Source organism: Mauremys mutica, chromosome 8 (genome assembly GCF_020497125.1).
Source record: "Mauremys mutica isolate MM-2020 ecotype Southern chromosome 8, ASM2049712v1, whole genome shotgun sequence".
Classification (NCBI taxonomy): Eukaryota; Metazoa; Chordata; order Testudines; family Geoemydidae; genus Mauremys; species Mauremys mutica.
In genome coordinates this window covers 5,425,199-5,447,583 of record NC_059079.1, presented here as the reverse complement: position 1 = coordinate 5,447,583, position 22,385 = coordinate 5,425,199, and the positions used below count along the sequence as shown (strand labels likewise).

General features: G+C 48.4%; 1 protein-coding gene across 2 annotated transcripts; it reads left to right on the top strand.

The window, feature by feature from the left end:
* Positions 1-618: 618 nt before the first annotated feature.
* Positions 619-21,895, top strand: LOC123376562 (fatty-acid amide hydrolase 1-like). 2 transcript variants are annotated; one of them, XM_045028640.1, is made up of 15 exons: positions 619-843; positions 3,656-3,769; positions 5,142-5,285; positions 6,390-6,523; positions 6,998-7,204; positions 8,612-8,652; positions 9,981-10,105; positions 11,264-11,389; positions 13,065-13,162; positions 13,823-13,922; positions 15,288-15,328; positions 16,784-16,823; positions 19,537-19,645; positions 20,958-21,103; positions 21,653-21,895. In XM_045028640.1, exons 1-15 carry the CDS (start codon positions 670-672, stop codon positions 21,779-21,781), a joined length of 1,728 nt encoding a protein of 575 aa, XP_044884575.1. In that variant the 5' UTR covers positions 619-669; the 3' UTR covers positions 21,782-21,895. The 2 variants fall into 2 exon arrangements, with proteins under 2 accessions (XP_044884575.1, XP_044884576.1); XM_045028641.1 differs by lacking the exon at positions 619-843 and adding an exon at positions 2,851-2,880.
* Positions 21,896-22,385: the final 490 nt, after the last annotated feature.

The window sequence follows — 22,385 nt, the reverse complement described above, 5'->3', positions numbered from 1 at the left end:
CTTGGCCAGCATCACCGAAATGAATGCACTGACATTGTCATAAAAAACAACAGCTGTATAAGGAAGCCAGTCAATGTTCAGACTTTTAAAATCTATTACACTTTTTCAGATACCCATATTTCATCCTACACTTTATATGCGTTTAAAGTGTGTATTAATGTTTCAATTCATATTTCCAGACAATCATTACATTGGCAACACTGCACATAACTTGTTCGCAAACCTGGGGGTGTTGGGGAAATTCAGGGGTGGGTGTGTAGGGAAATCCCTGCCTCTTCCCAATTTAAGATCATTGGGGGGGGGAGCAATTGTGGGACTCCCTGGAAAATCCGGGCGCTTGGTGCAACCTGTGCTTGTCAGCAGCGTTTTGCTCAGCTCCGGAGAGGCCGGGGGTGGCTGTCAGAGGAAACACCTCCTCCCTCCCTCGGGGGCTGCATTGCACAAGGCCACACACACACACGCGCGCTGATTTCCTGCACACCCCGAAGTGACACGCGCATGCGTCTGTCTTCCAGGCTAATCTGTTGCACGGTCCCTGGCTCACTCCAGCCCGGGTTTTGCAGCCGGGGCGTTCACACGCGGGGCGGGGCGGGGCGGGGCTGGGCTGGGCTGGGCTTTGCTTTGCTTTGCCTGCCGCGGCGGAGCGCGCGGTTGTCCGCGGGAGCCGCGATGGGAGCCGGCGCCTCGGCCATCTCCGCCCTGCTCTGCGGCGCGGCCGCGGCCGCCCTGATGCTGCGCTGGCGCGGGAGGCGCGGGCTCCGCCGGGCGGTGGCCGAGGCTGGCCGGCGGCGGCAGCTGGCGCTGGGGCGGATGGAAGAGGCCGCCGGGCGGTTTCGGGAGCAGGTGGGTGGCCCGATGCTCCTGCTCCGGGCCGAGTTCCAAGCCAGACTCCGCCGGGCCGGACCCCCGGGCTGCAGGCACCTGCCCCAGCCGGGCTGGAGACGCCCTGGTGCGAGCTGGCTGTGGCCGGGGGACATCGAAGCGCTTAGCTGCCAGCGGGCGGCAGGGCAGGGATGGGTGGTAGCGACTGTCCGAGAGAGAGACCCCCCCCTCCCCCAGGGCCCTGTCGCAAGGCAATGGAGCAAATGCAGGGACCCTCTGAGCCGCATGTGATAATCGTCAGAAGTTCCAGGGCTGGGCGTGCCGGGGGCTTCAGCCTTGCGGGGTGGGCGCCCGCTGGGGCTCGGCGCTGCTCAAGCGAAGCCCCAAGTCCTGGCAGGTGCCTCCCACAGGGCTGCAGTTCGGAGCTGCCCCGGTCTGGAAGGTGGAGAACTGCGGGGGCGCAGTGAGCTGCGCTTTAAATGTAGAAGAGCGGCAGGTGGCTGGCAGCTGTGGTTTGCCCACCCCTGTAATAGGGTTTAGTGGAAATCATCCCAAGCCCCTATGGAACCTGTTCAGGAGAGAGATCTAGGGTAGGGGAGCGAACTCTCTGCTGAGTTCTAGGGGACTTTTCCAGGTGTGTGTGTGTGTGTTATGGGCAATGCACTGAGTGAATTGAACATTAACTGCCAACTCTTCAGCTTTCCAGCATTTTGTTCCTAATGTGCTTCTGCTAGGCCGAAGTACAACTGGCTTGCGGGAGGGGAGCTGTGGCCAATGTGTGTTTCAATTCCCCCTGCACCAGCAAGACCCGAAGCAAGGAAGGACAGGCCGAATCACCTCGTGATCACTTTGCAGGCTTAAGGTCCAGGAATTTGGCTCCTCCGTCCAGTCCCCGTTTGTTTGCCCACGCTGGCTGCCATTTAATCACACGGCTGATCAGCGAGTTTGGTTGGTGAGCAACCCACAGGCACGAAGTAAAATCTGTTGCATCACACGATAGCGTTATAAAACTGGAGAGAGCAGATTTCTTCAGGTTCTTTTAAATGCCTGAAGTCTCAAAGGTTGCATCCCAATTGCAGCCATATCTTGCATCACCTCTGCCCACTTTAACTCTGTGATGTGAAAGCACCAGTGCCAGAGTCTCGCTAGTATATTTCACCAGGATGAATAGATTCAGAAATAAAGGCAAGTAGTTCAGCAGGTGTATAGGCCCCTGCTGTTTAGTAAGGCAGTGTGGTTTACTAGATAGAGCTATGGGCTGGAAATCAGGAGAGACAGCCTGCTGGAGGACCTTGGACGCGTTGCTTTGCCTGTGTGCCTCAGTTTCCCCATCTGTAAAATAGGGATAAAGATTCTACCCTCCTTTGTAAAGCTCTCTGAGATCTACTGATGAACAGTGCTGTGTAAGAGTTAAGTCTTCTTATTACCTGGATAATAGTCGGGATGCAGCATTTATTTAGAGAAATGAGATTTGGATCGATTCAGATTTCCGTGCTAGTGATATGTGGCAATGGAAAATAGGGGGTTTCATTGCACATGGGCCCCAAATGCAGTTCTGTTGTGTTCAGCTCTGGGGGGAGGGGGTTTGCTTCAAACCCAGCTCTCATTTTGAGGTGAATAAGGTTCTGTTGTGTAACTTGTGCCACCGGGGAATCTCTGAACCTAGAGAAGGTAAGCCTGGATGAGTTCCAGAGATACCTAGTACCCTGCTCCCATAACCACTCTTGTGTATGTTTGTAAACTAACCTACAGGCATCAGTGTTTGAGCCAAATGCTCAATCCTGCAGGCTCCTGAGTACTGTACTCTGGCCCTGATCCAGCCTTGCACTCAGGCATGTGACTAAACCTAGTGGCTTCAGCTGAGACTACTGAACTTTGAGGTTGCAAGTACATGTTTGAAGTGCTTGGCTGGGTCAGGGTCAGAGGCGCTCGGCTGCCTGCAGGACTGAGCCCTGAGTTTGTTTCTGGAGGAGGCAGGGAAGTTAAAGGAGGGGCTGGGGAAAGCGGAAAGGTCTGGACTAAAATAAAAGCAGGTCTGTTGAGATGAAAGGGCCAAAGGTACTTCTGTTTTTATTTGCTTTTTTTCCATCGTGCCTGAGAGTTTCTCATGGTCTTAGAGAAGCCTGGGGGCCGTTTAGCTCTCTGACCTCCCCAGAGCTACTCCAGAAGTGACCTTTGAGTCAGCTGTTACTTTTCTGCTTTTACACTTGTTCTGCTCAATCCAAGGAGCATGGCCCCAATCCTGCTGTTTGACCTTTACACCCCATGGCGTCCCCCGACACCAAATGGCAGAACTGGGGTCTCTCTCTGTGTCAAGATTCACTGCTTGGCCCTCTTTTGCTGTAGCAAGACTTAAAAAAAAATGTTTTTAGAATTTTTTTTTTTTTTAAGACAGGGCAGAAAATGATGCTGGTTTTGCCCCTTCCATCATCCAAAAAACAGAAGAAATGACTTTGTTCAAACTTTTTTAAAGTCCTTTAGGCAGACAGCAAGCGTGGGGAAAGTCAACCCAGAGGCGGCTGATTTTGAAAAGTTATGAGCGTACGACAACCAGAGAGTCATCGCTGTTCTGCAGCCTTAACTATGCACCTTTAAGGATCCAGGGGTGTTTTATTTAACACAGGTTACACACGGGGATTACACACGGTGTTGTGAGCAAGACACGAGAAGTCATTCTTCCGCTCTACTCTGTGCTGGTTAGGCCTCAACTGGAGTTGCCAAAATAGATCCGTCTCCAGGGCAGATTGCAGCCACTATTTGAGAGCACAGCAACATCCCCCAGCACTTCACAAGTATAGACATGTACTGATTCCATGTTTAATTCCTCCCTCAGAATCCTGATGTAGATGCAGACGCCATCCTGTCTCTCTCCTTGGTGGAGCTCTCTGAGAAACTCCGGGACGGTTCTCTTTCCCCAGACTGGGTCTTCTATACCTACATGGACAAGGTGAGGAATGCACGTGATGTATTTCCAAGGCTTGTTGCTAATCAAACTAGGTGTGATTTTGTGCTTGGAGGTCTGAAAAGAGAGCATTGCTCAGTGCAAACAGAATATGTGGTTAAGGCAGAATGCTCCAGCCTTTCCAAACAATTCACTGCGAAACAAGGGATGCTCAGAATTCGAGATGACTACAAAGAAAAGCTATTATTAGGATAGTGTCTGAGCTCAATCTGCGTCCCAAAAGAGCTTATGAAGCAAGCTAACATTCCTAAAGTGTGTATCCTTAACCACGTCATGACCTGACTCATGAAAAAGCCGGATTAGCTAACAAAGTCCTTCACTGATCCAAACTAGGGGAACTGCTGTGGCGTATTCTGCAACTCGGGCTAAGGGAAATAATGAACAGTAAAGCCCTGGTTGTGCAAAGGGACTTCTATCGGTTGATGCTTGTGTGGCAGTGAAATCAATGAGGTCCCACACTGTCATGTCATCTGCCTACATGGATTTGGGCATGATGGTTTCTGCCTTCCAAAAATCAGTACGTCCATTTGACCAACTTATTTTTATGGGCAAATAAAGCATCAAGCTTTTCATTGTCCTCCATCACCATGTTAAGATTTCGGCACAGGGTTTTTTTATTAAAATTCATGGGCAGGACATGGACAGTAAACAGTGAATCACAGAAGCCAAGCCCTGCTGGCCGGTGGGGGGCTGACAGCCGGAGCCAGAAGTCACTGAGGTCTGCTAAAATCACGGAATCCATGACAAAATCACATCCTTAATCATGGCTAGTAAACTTAGACATGTATTTAGAATTGATTTTATTTAAAAAAAAAAGTTAATGACCAACACATTATTTTTAAAATATAATCACAGAAACTTCTCCAAATAAATTGCAACACTGTTCTATACTGGATTCTCAGTTGGGGTCATTGAGGGTAACCCCTCTGGAGTACGTCGGTGTTAAAGGCTGGTCTGCACTAGAAAACTAGAATGACCCAGCGACATGGCTCAGGGGTGTGAAAAATCAACACCCTGGAGGGACTTAGTTAAGCTGACCTAAGTCCCCATGTAGACAGTGCTAGGTTGACAGAAGAATTCTGACATCAACCTAGCTACCACCTATTGCGGAGGTGGGTTAATGAATTGACAGGAGAACCCCGTCTAATTGTAAACCAGCCAGGCCATCTGAGGTTGTGTCTCGGTGTCTTTCGCACACACCCAGAAATAATTGTCCTCAGATAAAGCTGCCTGAGTGGGGAAAAGACTGGACAGAGCTACTTTCTGCTCTGATGTAGGCAGGTTCAGAACCCGGCCCGGTTGTGGGGTTCTCTCTGGAATGACTGTCTCCCTTGGTGGCTTTGTCTGCTTTCCAAAGGCCCTGCGAGTGACCAAGGAAATCAACTGTGTGACTGATTACCTCCAGGAGTCGGAATCCCAGCTTCAACAAGTGAAAAGGCAGAAGAAGAAGGACTTGCTGTATGGGGTCCCAGTCAGTATAAAGGATTCCATTAACTGTAAGGTACAGCACACATCCGCTAATTGCTTGAGAGCTGCAGGAGCATAAGCCTAATGGAATGTTGTGAGCAAAACACTTTCTTACTCGCTTATCTACAGCTGTCGATATCTTCATGATTTGTAATGTCATTAGCAGCCTCTGGGTCAGGCGTATTCTGTCAATTAATGGCTGGATGGGGTAAGACAGGTGCTCACAAACATTTCCATAATGAAGGCAACCTCTTAATAGAGAAATCATCTCCGGGACACCTCCCTCTCAGTAACAATTGCAACCCAGCCCTGTGAATTGCTTGCACGGGGAAAGCAATATTAGGAATGTATTTAGCCGTGAGTAGGCTTGGTAGAATTCATTTATTAAATCATTGTGATGGATAATATCAGTGTTTGATTTTTTTAAAGCATTTTTTAAATTTTTTATCAAATACAGTTTTCACAGTTGCAGGAAATTATGGGGGGGGGGATCAGACACTGCGGGGGTCAGACAGTCATCAATGATAGCAGCTGTTGAGATTCAAAAAGTTAAAGCTTTTATAACCCTTAAACACAAATTGTCAACATCACGTGTCAAAATATACAAAGCAAATATCCTTAAATCAAACGCTTACGTTCTCAAGCAGCGTTGCTTTTATTTGTTTTTGTTTGGTTGGTTTTTTACTTTGCCTATCTGTACATTTCAATTATTGTTGGAAATATTTTTTCCCAGTTTTGTGTGTGCACAGTGAAATCAACATGACTAAAATTTACAAGTTTAAAAGTCGAATCCTTCCAAGTTTAGCTATGAGCAGATGCCAGTATCGCTCCTTGTGGACCTGATACTCTCCTGTTGTTGACCCCTCCTTCCCCTCTTTATTTTTGTTTGGGGGCTTCAATCAGGCGTCATTCTGCATGGCCATGGGTCTCCCCAAGCCAGTTTGAAATGTTCTTCTCAAGTGTGTGTGTGTGTGTGTGTGTGTACATGAATACGCACAGTTATGCATGCAGATACACACACACACACACCCCTTCATAAAGTAAACTGTGCCAAACACTGCTGCTTAATCATTAGAAAATTGCGATCCTCCATATGGAAGTTTGAATCTACCGTCTCTTTTCCTTTAATTTTTTTCAGGGCCACGATTCCACCCTGGGGCTTGTGAAACGTCTCAATCAGCCTGCTGCTGAGGACTCCGTGGTGGTGCAGGTGTTAAAGAGACGGGGGGCGCTTCCATTTGTGAAGACCAACGTTCCCCAGTCCCTGTTAAGGTAACTGGAATCCTTTTATTGGATCTGACCCATTTTTGTTGCCGTAGCGTGTATATACGTCATTAGAGTGGGTTGAAATTTCAATGAAAAAAACGTTGACAGCATTTCTAATTTGAATGAAAAGTGGGGGGAGCACAAAATCTAATGATTCCCTCCCTCAATTTCCCCCTATGTTTTCAGCCAGTTTTAGAGCTGTTCAAAATAGAATTAATTTAAATTTCTACAAAGAAGTGGACTTTTAAAAAATTTAATATTATTTCCCCTCTTCCCCCCCCGTTGTTCCTCCACTTCCCATCTATAAACGTAACTGGAAAAGATCACTGTGACAAATGACTCCATATTACACTATAGTGGCCTGACGCAAAGCCCACTGAAGTCGATGGAAAGACGGCCACTGACTTCAGTGGACGTTGGATCAGGTTTTAAGCGAGCCCCGTGTGTACCTGATGTCCTTTCTCTTCCGATCCCTTTTAGCTACGACTGCAGTAATTTAATCTTTGGCCAGACAGTGAACCCTCTGGACCACAGCAAAACGCCTGGCGGCTCCTCCGGAGGAGAAGGGGCGCTGATTAGCAGCGGCGGATCCATCCTGGGCATTGGGACGGATGTAGGAGGAAGCCTCCGTATTCCAGCAGCCTTCTGTGGGATTTGTTCGCTCAAAGCCACTGGGGGCAGACTGAGGTACTGTGTATCACTGGGTCTTGCTGTCTCGTAGTAACTCATGCTTCAGTGAAAACCGTTCCGGGGTGGAAATCCTGACCCACTGACGTCAGTGGGTGTTTTGGCATTGACTTCAGTGGGACCGGGATGTTGCCCGTGTGTCTGAAGTATATGACACTGTAACAACTTCACTATGCCAGCATGTTGGGTGGGCACCTCTTCAACCATGTGCAGTGATCATGCAAATATGAGAAAAGATTTAGAAACCTGACCTACACAGAAAGGTTAAAAAAACGGGACATGTTTAATCTTGAGACGAGATGACTGTACGGGGGACACAATAACATCTTCAAATACGTTAAGGGCTGTTATAATGAGGATGGTGATCAATTGTTCTCCATGCCCACTGAAGGTAGGACAAGAAGTAACAGGCTTCATCTGCAGCAAGGAAGCTTTATTAGGAAAAACTTTCGAATTACAAGGGCAATTAAGCTCCGGAACAGGCTACCAAGGGAGGTGGTGGAGTCCCCATCAGTGGCGGTTTTTAAGAGCAGGTTGGACAAACACCTGTCAGGGTTGGGCTATGTTTACTTAGTCCTGCCTTGGTGCAGTGGGTGGGCTGGATGGTCTCTCGAGGTCCCTTCCAGCCCTTCATGTCTATGATTCTATGTTGGCATTTGACATACAAGTTTTTCACAACTCAGCAAACTCCTCCTTTCATTGCAAAACCAAAACCCATGAGAAGCACTTTTACAGTGCAGTTCCTCCCCTGCTACGTGTAGCCCTCCTGCAAAGAGAGAGGGGCTAGGATTCCCAAGGCACTGAAGGGCATTAGGTGCTCAACTCTCATTTCAGTGGGAGATGATTACCTAATTAACACTACCTAACTCTTTCATCAGTAGATTTCCAAGCACTTTACTGAAGCTCAGTATCATTATCCCCGTTTTACAGATGGGGGAAACTGAGGCACAGAGAGGGGGAGCGACTTGCCCTGGGTCGCCTAGCAGACCAGTGGCAGTGCGGGAACTAGAACCCAGGTTTTCTGTGTCCGGGTCTGTGCACATGCAAATTCTTCTTTGGGCAGAGACTTAACTCTGTGAAACTTCAGCCCAAAGTGTGAATGCTTTGGGAGGACGTGACAGTGGTCGTGGGCTAATGGAATCCTCCATAAGCTTGGCTCCAGCATTCACGACCGAGTGAAAGCGGGGTGAAAGCAAGCAAGCAGATCCTTCCAGAATAGACCTGATTCCTTTTATCAGGAACTCCTTGTTGTTTTCAAGTGCTGTTGGGGTCCAGCTCATATCAAGGAACAGCAATTCACAGGAAGGTGGTTTTGAATCTCTGCTGGTTCTCCACGTTACTTAATAATATCGCCCACGATCTTAAAACAAATCTTCTCTGTTGTCTGTCTTTATATTCTCCCCACAGCAAGAAAGGAGTGGTCTCCAGTATTCCGGGGCAGAAATCAGGTAGGATTTTATCTTTTGATTATTGGGGAATCTTTCTTTCTTGGGTTTTGGCTCCTCTTAAACGAGATCCACGTGGTTGGGGAGCTGCAAAGCGATGTAGCAGGGGCTCAAGAGAAGAACCTAGCCAGAGTGAGAACCCCACCCTGAGACGTTCTCTGGAGATGAGCTGGGTTGTATTCAGGTGAAGCAGCTGGGTTTGCTAGACACATGAACTTGGTGGCCTGCCCGTTAACGCAGCCGGAGGCACATAATCCACTGCTCTTGCATGGGAGGTGAGGTGTGGAAGGTAACAAAAAACAATAGACCCTGGGATGGGATGGTTATGGGGGATGGATAAATGCCTGGACAGAGAGTCTTCATGCAGGACAAGTGGCTGGTGAAGATGTACCTCTGCTTGGACTCTTCTATATTGTATTCTGCACTTCGGCGCTGAAGGGAGCACATGGCCCATGATTCTGGATAAAGGGCACTTTGCTGTTCTTTTTCCATGGCTTGTTCTGGTAAAGGCCAAATGAAAACCCTGAGTTTTCAGCCACAGCCTGGTCTACCTGGTGCCCGTCCTTACAGAAGGACAGATCCCGATTCCTAATCTATTCACAGGGACCAGCCATAAAAACATCTGAAGGTTTCCAGAGATTGCTGGTGCTCCCCTTTCCCAATCCCTTAGCTGTCTTATTGAGCACCAGTTCACATGTCCTGTTCCAGGTCTAAGCTGTGGAGTGTTGCCGCGCTCACTGGCGTGCGGAGGCCTAGCAATAGATTTGGTGGCAGGCCGGAGCTCGGACCAACTCTGTCTGGAATTCTTCAGAGTTCCCTGCCTCTTTTCCAGCGCAGGCCGGCTCCACTTGTGACAGAGCTCTGGGGGTTCTTGTTAAGCCTTAAAAGAAACCCAACAACAAAACTCAACACAGTGTGGCAATTTTCTGGATTAGAAATGAAATAAGTATCAGAGATACCTGGACTCCTTCTACATTTATACGGTGAATGAGAACATTCAGAGTTGTTATAGTAAGAACTGAGGGAGTGGGAAAGAGTTCTGGCAGGGATATCAACCCTCATGCTTCAGGGCATAAGTCAACCTCTGATTGTTGGGATCAGGAGGAAACATTCCCTGGGGACAGATTATCCCATCTTTGCCTGCTGCAGGATTTCTAGCACATTGCTCAGATGCAGCTGGTACTGGCCACTGTCGGAGGCAGGATTCTGGAGTAGGAGGACCCCAATCTAATTCTGTATGGCAATTGCTATGTAAGCTATGCCCCCTGAAGATCCCACAAGGTCCATATGTTTGACTGCATGAATGTTCTCTCTGGTTGTTTTTGTTCCAGCTGTAGTAGGGGTGGGGCCAATGGCGAGGGACGTGGACAGCCTGGTTCTGTGCATGAGGGCGCTCCTGTGTGAAGACATGTTCCACCTGGACACCACTGTGCCGCCAGTGCCCTTCAATGAGGAGGTAAAGAACCAGACAGGTCTCTGAAGGAGGAGAAATGTTCCAAGACCATCCCACTGATGAGCAGCTCCTTATCCTTTACCTTTGAAAATAGAGCAATAACAGTCACTTGAATTCTGCTGGGGATCTCAAAGCACTTTTCACAAATTAAGTCTCCCCAACTCCCTTCCCTCCTGTGAGGTTAATATAATATAATCTCCATTTTACCAGTGGGGAAACCGAGGCACACAGCAGGGGAGTGATTTGCTTGAGGCATGCAGTGCAATCAATGGCCAAGTCGGAAGAGACCCGGGTTCTCCAAGTCTCTGGCTCTACCCTGCAAGGCCATGCTTTATATGAACTTTAACTCATATCTGAATGTGCATGAACTATGTCCGTCTTTGCATAAGCCTTTGGTGCTGAGACCTCGCCGGGGCCAAGCTCTTCTCGGCCCTGGTGAGGTCTCAGCTGGAGAACTGCATCCAGTTCTGGATGCCACTCGTTAGGAAGGACGTGAATTCATTGAAGAGAGCCCAGAGGAAATCAACAAAAATGATCAAAGGTTTAGAAAACCTGACCTGTGAGGAAAGGTTTAAAAAAACTGGGCCTGTTTAATCTTGGGAACGGAAGATTGAGGGGGGACCTGGTAACAGTTTTCAAATATGTCAAGGGCTGTTATAAAGAGGACGGTGTTCAATTGTTCTCCATGTCTCCTGAAGGTTGGTCAAGAAGCAATGGGCCTAATTTGCAGCAAAGGCGATTTAGGTTAGATATTAAAGTAAACTTTCTAACTCTCAGGATAGTGAAGCCCTGGAATAAGTTTCCAAGGGAGGTTGTGGAATCCCCATCATTGGGGGTTTTTAAGAACAGGTTGGACCAACGCCTGTCACGGATGATCGAGGTTTACTTGGTCCCACCCCGGTGCAGGGAGCTGGATTTGCTGACATCTCGAGGTCCCTTGCAGCCCTAGGTTGCTATGATCTGTACCCATCGGTATACGGGCAGAGGGAGGATGTGAAAGTTGGCACAAGGGGACCTGCAAATCTTGCCCAGTGGGATTGATTTAATTGGTGTATGTTCCTGGCTTGACAGCCTCAAATGTGACTGTCGTTCTTGGCAGAAGCTTCACTTTCATTTCTACTACCACCACCAACAACCTTCCCTTAAAACCCTTTCTTCCAGGTGTTCTCCAGCTCACGGCCCCTCCGCGTAGGATATTATGACACTGATTCTTTTACAATGCCAGGGCCTTCCATGAGACGGGCGGTTTTGGAGACCAAGCAGCTTCTGGAGAACGCAGGCCATACGGTACTGAAAACAATAATACACTTGTGTGTATTGCAGTAGCATTTCTGAGCCCTAGTTGGGAACCAATGTTCCCTCTCATTTTTTTGCATCCGTGTCCAGAATGAATTTTGTTATGTGCACCAATATGGAGGGGATGTGTGGCGGGGGTGGGGCCAAGGCGTTCAGAGTGCAGGAGGGGGCTCAGGGCTGGGGGAGAGGGTTGGTGTGTGGGGGAGGGGGGCAGGGCTCTGGCTGGGGGGCAGGCTCTGGGGTGGGGCCGGGGATGGGTTTGGGGTGTGGGAGAGGGCTCAGGGTTGGTGTGTGTGTGTGGTGGGGTGCAGGCTCTGGGGTGGGGCCGGGGATGGGTTTGGAGTGCAGGAGGGGGCTCAGGGTTGGTGTGTGGGGGAGGGGGGCAGGCTCTGGGATGGAGCCGGGGATGGGTTTGGGGTGTGGGCGGGGGCTCAGGGCTGGGGGAGAGGCTTGGGGATGTGAGGGAGTGAGGGCTCTGGGGTGGGGCTGGGAGCTTTGGGGTGCAGGGTGCCCCGGGGTTGTGGCAGGAAGAGAGGACTCCCGCCAGCCCTCTCCGGGGTCAGGGCCGGGGGAGAGGCACCTCTCCCCAGCCGCAGTCCAGGCCCCTGTGGCTACGCACCTGCGCGGCCCTTGATAGCCTGCTGCACGGCCGCGCAGCTTAGAGGGAACTTAGACCAGGACCCCATTGTGCTAGGTGCTGTACAAACAGAACTAAAAGACCGGCCCTGCCTAACTGTTGTCCGTGTATATATCAGCCTTCCCCATTTCTTTCATGCCTCAGTCAGCGTCCCACCCAAAGAGCACGGATCAGGGCTTCCCTGCACAAAGCCTGCTCTAAACACTTCAGATCAAGCCCCCAGTGAAGCCCTGGGAATTTTGCCATTGACTTAAATGGAGTCAGGACTTCACCCTTGGACTCCAGTATATAGCTATCCCTAAAGCAGCCTCCATGACATTAGCATGCGCTTACTGCGAGAAATAAATTGTCATTTGTCTGGTAATTTGTGCCTCTTGGGGTTTTTATTTTTTTTAATTGAGAAATGCAACATTTCAGTAACTTGTTTAATTTTCTCCAGTCCCTTGTGAAAGGGTCCTATTGAATGTAATAGAAAATAACATTAAAACCACCCTATTAAATTCTGTAGGATTTTAATTTCTTTGGGACCCTATTAAATTCCTGGAGGTCCCCATTGTTTGGGGGATCCCTTTTGAGCACCGCAGACACAATAGTGTAAGAAATCAGGTCTGTTTCTCCAGTTTCCATCATGATTAGGAACAGGGGCTGTATACAGAGTGAGCAGAGCAGTTGCTGGCTGCAGATCTGCTTTTCATTGGGCCAAACTCTGTGTGGGTGTAAGTTAACACAGCTGCTCCATCACTCTGTGCTCAAGTGCTCTGAGCAGACTCAGGGTCACTGCCGCCCAGTGCAGAGTAACTGGCTTCAGGAATAGCGGCTTTCTTTGTCCTTCGGGGGTTTTTGAGATTTGGGGGCTGGAACATCAGCATCAGAAATTCCTTGTGAGCCCTGGTGAACAGGGTGTGAGTGAATTGTGCTAATGTACAGATGCAGGAGCCCTTAACCGTTTTCCCCCATCCCAGTTCTGTACCACTCGCTGTATTGCATCACTAACGCCTCTCTTACCCCACTGTCATTTGTCCCGTTTAGCTGGTGCCGTTCAAACCCTGTCGTATCGAACACCTGATGTTTGCTATTTCTATAAGAGGATTGTTTGCAGACGGGTGCTCCACCTTTTTGGACCGCTTGTAAGTATCATCTCGAGCAACTGTTTGTATGTGCAGCTGCATCTGTATTTCTAGATGCACATGAATTTAAAAATGCATATGGGTGTCATTAAAAATACAAAGGGGAACGAAGGGTAATCTGTTGGGTAAGGCCAAGTGACAAAGAGGGGTGAAGGACAAACTATTGGTTAAGGTGCTGGACTGGGACTCCGAAGACCTCGGGTCACTGCTTCGCCACAGACTCTGCATGTGACCTTGGGGACGTCACTTAACCTCTCCATGCCTCAGTTTCCTGTTTGTAAATGAGGGATAATTCTTTCCTGTCTCACAAGGCTAGTGTGAGGATAAAACCATTAATGATTGTGAAGTGCTCAGATACTGTAGTGATGGGGAAGGAGGCGGGGGAGTAGCTAGACAGAAAAGCAGATCTGCTGGATATTGAGGGGAGCCGACACCCACTGATATCAGTGGTGTTGGCAGCTTAAGAACATAAATTTCGAGTTGAATCTTAGGTTGGCTGATCTGCTCAGGGATGTTAGAATTACAGCTTTCAGGAGAACCCAGTGGAGTATTTCATGGAGTTCAGCGTTAACATGCCATGCAGGGGAGTTGATTGTGTGAGCGTTGAATTACAGCTGCAGCCTTAATGCCTAATAAACTGAGCGTATTGTTCTCTTTCAGCAAAGGGGAACTAGAAGATCCCAACATTAAACAGCTACTTCTGTTGTGTAAAGCACCGGGCTGGCTGAGAAGTCTCTTGTCCTGGATTGGCAAACCAATAGTAAGGTTCCTTTATTGCTAACCTCCTTAGAATGTATCGGACAGCTGGTGACTAAGGTGAGCACTGAGGGCCTGATTCTCAAGTTGCACTCAGACCCCTTTGCGCCGCTCCGCAAGTGTAAAGGGGGCTTAACGTCGGCGTAAATGATTTGCCGCTTTATGGCCCCTTTGTGCCGCCAGCGTGGTGCAAGCCAGGACTTGGCCCTGAGACGTTTAGCAGGGTTTCGGGGAGGAGACACCTGCCCGCCCGTGGGCAAGGTGAACCCCCTGCACGTGCCTCTTTCTAGCTGCAAAACCTGTCGTACCTAGAATGGTTCAGTGGTCTGAGTGCTAGCCTAAGACTTAGGGGTTCAGTTCCCTGTGTGACCTGGGGGAAGTTACGGAGCCTCTCTGGGTCTTAGATCCCCAGCTCTACAATAGGGATAAGATCATTCCCTATCCGAGACTAAATACACTAACGATCCTGCAGAAAGAGGCCAGCTAAGTACCTAAGATAGAAACATTTTTGTCTTTAATCAGCCGTTTCCAGTCCACCGCTGTACAAAGGTGTCTCTGTAAGCACGGCTCCCTTTGATTTTTGCACCGTGCCCATCCAAGCGACTCCCACCTGCTTGGGCCACCACTTGCTGTACATATTTATTCAGCTAATTTAAATAGGTGGCTCACAGCAGCCCTCTCATCTTTGTATTGAGCTGGTTACTGTTTATCTGTATTCCGGCAGTGTCCACAATAGGCCCGGGCATTTGCCATAGACAGAGGAAGGCCCTATTTCTGCCCCAAAGAGCTGGCCGTCGAAGAAGGCAGGCAGTATACACGGGGAGAGCAATAGCAATGATGGCAGGTTCAGTCTGGAGTTCCTCATGAAAGGAGTTCCAGCTGAGCGGTATCCAGAGCAGAGAGGAGTCCACATCACTACATGTGTGATTTGGCTCAGCTGGCAGTCGCTGGATGGGAACCCCCTTCTCACTCCTTAAGCAGCATGGCCCCATCCAGTTCACACAGCAGCACAGAGGTGCTAAAAGTAGCAGGGTGGCCAGGGTGTCTCAGATGGCAGTGGCGGTATCCCCATTTTGAGGTGATCTGTCCAAGGTCATGCAACCAAGAAATGACTTCAGGAGTCCTCACCCCCGGGTCCCCCCCCCCCCCTCTAAGCACTACCTTACACTGTTTCCCAGAGTTGGGAATGGAACCCAGGAGTCCTGACTCCCAGCCCCCTGCTCAAACCACTAGACATGCACGTTTCATTTTTAATTTCCCAAATTTACATTTGTTGTAGCCAGAGTCATATGAGCTGTTAGATGGATCTTTAAACAAACACACACCTGTATTCCATGTCCGTTTTCTTTCCTCCTTTTTTCCCCTCTAGGTGCCTAGATTAGCAAAAGTCCTGGGAAACATGAACGAGAGGTAAATAATTCTGAGTCTGAACAAATACATCAGGGCTTCGCTCTATTTTTCTGTGTTTTTACCATTTTGAGTTTAAAAATTAACCTCATAATATTATGCCTAAGCAAGAAATTGCTCCCTCTGAAGCACCTGCCATTGGCTGCAATCAGAGGACGGATATGGCCGTTCTTAGGTTCTAACCTTCCCAGGCAGCTCCTGAATCTCTGCAGCACTGCACACCGGGGCCCTGCCTCTGACACACCCTTCCTGCCCTCACGCCCCCGGCTTCCCCTGCTGGCTCCTAACCCAGGACTTTTAGGGACACTTTCCACTGCTCCAGCCCTTTTACATGATGCAAAGGGACCAGAGCAGAGTGCCCGGAAATGACAGTTCCCTCGGGAAGGAATAAGCCTGACCTCCTCTATAACTAGACTTGGCAGAATTCAAGTCGTGATGGGTGAGATCGATGTTTTAAAGAATTTTTCTTTGTCTCGATTTTAAATGTCATAGTTGCTGGAAATTATGGGATGGCGGATCAGACAGTAATTATTTAATGAGTAGACATCGAGATGTAAAAAGTTAAAGCTTCAGACACAAATTGTCAACGTCACATGTCAAAATATACAAAGTAAATAGCCTTAAATTAAACTCTTAAGTTCACAAGCAGCATTTGTCTAGCTTCGCCTATCTGTAAATTTCAGATATCCCCTATGGAAGTATTTTTTTCCCCCATCGGTTTGTGTGTGTGCAGTGAAATTGTTTACCAACATTTACTGATTCAAAATCAAATCTTTCAAAGCCTGCGTCTTAACACAGGCCATAGAACTTCCCCGAAATAAATCCTACAGCAGATCGTTTAGAAAACCATCTAAGCTTGATTTAAAAATGATGGAGAATCCACCTTTCAGGTATCACCGAACCATTGTCCGGAATGTGCCGAACCATTGTCCGGAATGTGCTAGCTGGCTCTCTGATGGTGCCTCCACATGACCGGCTCTGTCCTGCCATCGCCCAGTACTGAAATCCTTTCTTGCAATATAGAATGGATGAAATTCTGGCCTCACTGAAGTCGATGGCAAAACTCCCATTGACCTGTATTTAACCTCATGTCTTTAGCCAATCTCAGTCATAAGAACGGCCATACTGGGTCAGACCAAAGGTCCATCCAGCCCAGAGTCCTGTCTGCCGACAGTGGCCAATGCCAGGTGCCCCAGAGGGAGTGAGTTGAACAGGTAATGATCAAGTGATCTCTCTCCTGCCATCCATCTCCACCCTCTGACAAACAGAGGCTAGAGACACCACCATTCCTTACCCATCCTGGCTAATAGCCATTGATGGACAGTCAAGTTGTAATCACTCCCCCACTTTCGCAGTTGCACACTATGACAGCCGATTGTGGGATGCAAAAGCCAGTTCTTTTTAATTGTCTCTTGCAATTGAGTTTAATTCTTTCAATTTTCTTTCCGACATCTGTAGGTCGGTGAAAGAACTCTGGAAACTTCATTGTGACATTGAGGTAAAGCACCATCTGGAGTAGTTGGTTCTGCTCTTTAATCCTTTTGTCCGGCCTGATTCAGTGCTCAGTGACATCAGCAGAAAGGCTACCAGTTACTTGGGTTGGGCCCTAAACCTTTGGAGGGTAAACCAGGATAGAGTCCAATATATTTGCTCAGCTAATTTATTTTGGCAGCTCTGAAATATCTCCCTGGAAGCTAGGATTGAATTGGGGGTGTCCTTCCAGGTCAGGTCCACTAAACAAGGAGACATTTTTTCAAAGACAATGAAAAGCTTGGAAGTCTCTAGTGCAGGGGTGGGCAACCTTTCAGAAGTGCTGTGCTGAGTCTTCATTTATTCATTTATAAGGTTTCGCGTGCCAGTCATACGTTGTAATGTTTTTAGAAGGTCTCTTTCTATAAGTCTATAATATAGAACTAAATTATTGTTGTATGTAAAGTAAATAAGGTTTTTAAAATGTTTAAGAAGCTCCATTGGAAATTAAATTAAAATGCAGAGTCCCCCAGACCAGTGGGCAGGACCCAGGCAGTGTGAGTGCCACTGAAAATCAGCTTGGGTGCCCCCTTCGGGCCTACCCCTGCTCTAGTGTGATAGAACCTAGAGGCCCCAACCAAGATCAGGGGCTTGTCTACGCTTCAAATACTAGGCGAGAAGTTCTCCCACTGGCGCAGGGATTCCACCTCCCCGAGGGGTGGCAGCTAGGTTAACGGGAGAATTCTCCATCGGCCTAGCGGTGTCTACAGTGGGGGTTAGGTTGGTTTAACTGCGTGGCTCAGGGGTGTGGATTTTTCACACCTCTAAAAGATGTAGTTCTACCCACCCAATTTCCTAGTGTAGACCAGGCCTAGGATTCCACTGTGCTCGGTGCTGTCTGCACATGGTAAGAAACCATTCATATCCCAAAGAGCTCACTCTCTAGATAATGAATAAGAGGGGAAACTGAGGCACAGAGCGACATGACTGACTTGGGGTCACCTAGCAGGTTGGTGGTAGAGTTTTTGGAATACTGGATTGAGATCTGGATTCTGTCCTCTCTAGACCACAATGCCTCTGGATAATTCTGTGAGTTTTGCAGTGTATGAAAACAAGGCGTTCCCAGGAGCTCCTCTCCCGTGTTTTCTAATCAGGTCTCGGCTCCATAGCTTTACCGTTGGCAAATACAGAGGATACACTCTGCTCCCTGTGCCTTCTAACTGAGAGTGATGGCACATTAAACAACGCGTTGGGATCTGCTCCTTTCCCGAGGAGTGTTTTGGCCGACACTTTCAAATCCCGGTGCCTAAAGCTGGGGACCCTAAATGCATATTTAGGCTCCTAAATAGAAGTGGTGTAACTTTCAGAGATCCTGAGCACCTGCAGCTCCTCAAGTGACTTAACTAGGGTTGCAAATTCTCAGCAGCTCTGAAAACCAGGCCACTTTTATTCAGGACCCTAAAAAGGCATTTAAGAGCCTAACTTTAATTTTGGTAACTAAAGATGGTCGGGAATCTTTTTCTGACACAGTGTTTTCTGGTCAAAACCAGAGAGAGAGAGACTCCCTCTGGGTTGAGAAAAATCCAGGTTTACACAGTAGAACCTCAGAGTTACGAAGTGACCGGTCAACTGACACACCTCATTTGAAACTGGAAGTACACAGGCAGCAGCAGAGATGAAAAAAATAAAAGCAAATACAGTACAGTGCTGTGTTAAATGTAAATTACTTAAAAAAGGGGGGGGGAGCTTGAAAAAAGATTTGACAGGGTAAGGAAACTGTTTCTGCGCTTGTATCATTCAAATTAAGAGGGTTAAAAGCAGCACTTTTTTCTGCCTAGTGAAGTTTCAAAGCTGTATTAAGTCAATATACAGTTGTAAACTTTTGAAAGAACCACCAGAACGTTTTGTTCAGAGTTACGAACAACCTCCATTCCTGAGGGGTTCGTCACGCTGAGGTTCTACTGTACCCCGTGATCTTAAGCAGGGACGTGAATTCCTGAGTCGTCCTCATCACCAGGCTATAGAGTCTCTCTGTCTCTTCTGTTGGAGCTGATCCACTTTGTCTAAATTATATCCATTAGCCAGAGAGAGAGAGAGATGCAGAACAAAACCAAATTCTGAATCCTCAAAATGTTTCACAAAACAGAATTCTTGCTTTCCAGCCAGTCTTGTTAAAACACTGTCTTGTGTGATAACAGTCCTAGGTTGCGTCTTATCTTCAGCAAGTCACCAGTGGGAGGAAGGGGATAGGGCAGACAGGGGATCCGAGTTCTAGTCCCAACTCTTCCGTTGGCTTGTTGCATGACCTCGGGCAAGTCATTTGATTGCTGAGTGCCTCGGTTTCCCTCGGTATTGGTGCTTACCCACCGTTGGAAAGAACTTTGAGACGGGCGGTTGAAAGGTGCCCAAATACTGTTAATTATTATGTACAGGCTTTGAGAAAAGACTGGAAAACTGTTTGCTGTTCTAAAATCATAATAGCTGGGAGCCTTGTCAGGAGGAGAGATGTCCTGGCAAACTCCCACTGCTAAGAACACTTATGGCGGAGCCCCAGTGACAATCCTGCTAACCCAGAGCCTGACCCACAGACCATAGAAGCCAATGGGAAGGGTTTTTTTGTTTCATTGACTTCAGCAGGAATTTGGATCTGGCCCCGGGTTTATTATTTTAAGTCTGTTCTTGGTAGGATCATTTTTATGATCTTATTGACACTGAATTCCAAGTGTGTTTTTGCTCCTTAGGAGTACTGCCAAGAATTCATTGCCGAATGGAGGAAGCTGGACCTGGATGTGATGCTCTGTCCGGTTGTGGGCCCTGCTTTTCAGGTTGGATTTCCTGGGAAGCTCTCAGGTAGAGTCAGGCCCATCTTAACTCTTTGGGTTGTTCAAGGAACTCTGACTAGGCAGTTCTTACTCTGCTTAATAGCCCTCGCAGTCCACTGTGAAATGGCTGGAGGTTAGGCTACCTCAGGAGCTCCTGTCCTTCTAGCTTGAATCTATCTAGGACCCAGCTAGGACATTTAGCACCAGGGAAAGACCAGGGTGGTCGCAGCCCCTAGGCTCAGAAGCCCCGCATTAGGGTATATCCTAGCACCAAGAGATTTCTTCTCTCTGGAAAGCCCTGCCAATGCTCGGAAGTTGAACCATTGCTGAAAATGGGTTAGTTCTAATGTAGTTTAGACCATACCATCTTCAGTAATGTTTTAGAAAGCATGACTGAGGCTTCGTTCCACGCCGAGAGTGGTTTTGTCCTGTTTACACTGGTAACTCAGCCAGTTTGGTTCAGGAGGCACTTGTTCAAAATTCCTTTCAATGCTGGTCCAGTTTCCGAGCATTAATGCCGGAGGGTTTAATGTAGTCCCACGGCAGTGGTTTTTTTGCAGAATTCTCTGATTTTGATGACACTTGTCCTGTGGCTGTGGTCTGACTTACAGGTGGACATGTAGCAAAGGATGCCCGATAACATTTTCAAAAGCACCTACATCCCATTTTCAAAAATAACTTAGACCAAGTCCCATTGAAAGTCAATGAGACCTAGCTACCTAGGTCCACATCCTCAAAGGTATTGGGGTGCCTAACTCCTTTTGAAGTCAGTGGGACTTAGGCACTTAAATACCTTTGAGGATTTGGGCCTAAGTCACTTCTGAAAATGACATGGAGGCTCCTAAGTCGCTTGCACACTTTTGAAAATTTTACCCCTGATGTTTTGTAAATATCCTCCCCAGCACAGCCTGAAGTTTTCGCAATACTGTGGTTCTTACAGAGCGTTGCATAGTCTGTGTATGGAATAATCTCGGGAGCAGATACCAGGGTGATGGATGTGGGCTAAGCCCCTGAATAGAGAAGGATAGCTGGCAGGCGTTTGAGAAATGTCTGCTGGAAAAGAGATATTCTTGGATGGAGTGACCTCCAAAAGAGAAGACCGATGTGGAGACCCCGTCAGGCCTTTTATGGTCCAATGTTCCTACCGTGCTCCATGTGAGGAACCAGCAGTGAAATCCTTCTCTAAGCTAACAATGGTAACGCCTCCCTCACAAAGGGAGTCGATCACCAATGAAAAATCTTTGCTCTTGGTGTCATACCTCAAATAAAAGGAGGCTCTTCTGTTAAAACTGGGTACAACTGGTAACCTGAATGCGACACCTCTTTGTTCTCTCTCGCAGTGGCAGCGAGTTACACTATTTTGTATAACTACTTGGACTTCCCTGCCGGGGTTGTGCCCGTCACTGCGGTGACGAAGGAGGATGAGGAAGAGCTGAAGACCCACAGAGGACACTATAACGATTGGTGGGACAAGGTCTTTGTAAAGGTCAGTCGCTAACCGTTCTCAGGAGACGGGTGCAGCAGGAAGAGAGCCTGAGAGAGAAGCCCTTGTGTCAGAGGCCTGGTACGAGGCCTGAGCTAAAGTAGTGGGCAAGCTTTGCTGATATAAAGCAAAGTTAGCCAAAGTCAGGCTGTGAGCCAACGACAGGCTCTGCCTGCAAGTTCACAGAATCTGGCAAGAACAGGGCTGATATTGCAGAAATACACATTCCTAAGAAGTGCTAAGCACAAGCCACTCATGCAAACACATCCTGATATCAAGGATGATGTAAAAACATTCCCCACGGATAGCGGGAACCCTAAAAGATAAGGTCAGGATCACAGTGTAATAAATAGAGATGTTTTGGTCGAATGGCGCAAGATCGTAACAGATCTGGTGGTCATCGGGTGGTTCGCTCGAGGTCTCCTGTGCCGGCTGTCTGTGCAGAGCTGGGGAGAACACCCACACGCAGCCGAACATCTAATCACAACTTGTATCGGCCACGGCGGCTTTCCCTGGACTCCGGGCATCAGCCTGTTTCCCTCTCTCCGTCAGGCTATCCGGGGAGGCGTGGGGCTGCCTGTCGCCGTTCAGTGCGTGGCTCTGCCGTGGCAGGAGGAGCTGTGCCTACGGTTCATGAAGGAGGTGGAGACGCTGACCCGAAGGAGGCAAGGAAACCTTTGAACGACCGGCAGGATGGAACGCTGCTGGGTACAATGTTCTTTGCCTGTGCCAGCCAGCCATCTGCGTCAAGCAGTGATGTTAATTGCACAACCTTTGTTTCATTAAATAACTTGATGGTGCTTTGCATTCTCCAGTTAATCATTGTATCCGGCCCCTTCCAGGCGGCAGGAGGGGGAGGCGCGCCCGGCTGTGGTGGGGCTCGCATCAGCACTGACTTGCCAGTACAATACCTGGCACTGCCATAGTGTCATTCTAGGATCTCTGAGCTCTTTGCAAGCACACAGCTAACTACAGCTATGTCTATGTCACAGCAGCACATCTGTGCGGAGATGCTTCCTGCGCCAATGCCGGGTGGTTGGTTTTTTTCCATTCCTGTAGTTGATCCACCTCTCCGAGAGGCAGTAGCAATGGAAGGATTCTTCTGTCAATCTAGCTGCGGCTATACTGGGGGTTAGGTTGGCCTAATCATGGCGACTGGGGGCAAAACTTTGACCCAGCTCCGCCGCTCAGGGCTGTGTAATCTAATTTTTGAGTGTAGACCAGGCCTAAGGCTCACACCACGCTCCTGGGAAGTATTGTTTCCCCCATAGGCAGGGAAACTGAG

Excerpts from the sequence above, each read along its gene's own strand:
- LOC123376562 (XM_045028640.1), top strand. The coding sequence starts at position 670 with ATGGGAGCCGGCGCCTCGGCCATCTCCGCCCTGCTCTGCGGCGCGGCC. Across the intron at positions 5,286-6,389 it reads AGGATTCCATTAACTGTAAG|GGCCACGATTCCACCCTGGG; the intron begins GTACAGCACACA and ends AATTTTTTTCAG. Across the intron at positions 15,329-16,783 it reads CTGGGAAACATGAACGAGAG|GTCGGTGAAAGAACTCTGGA; the intron begins GTAAATAATTCT and ends CGACATCTGTAG.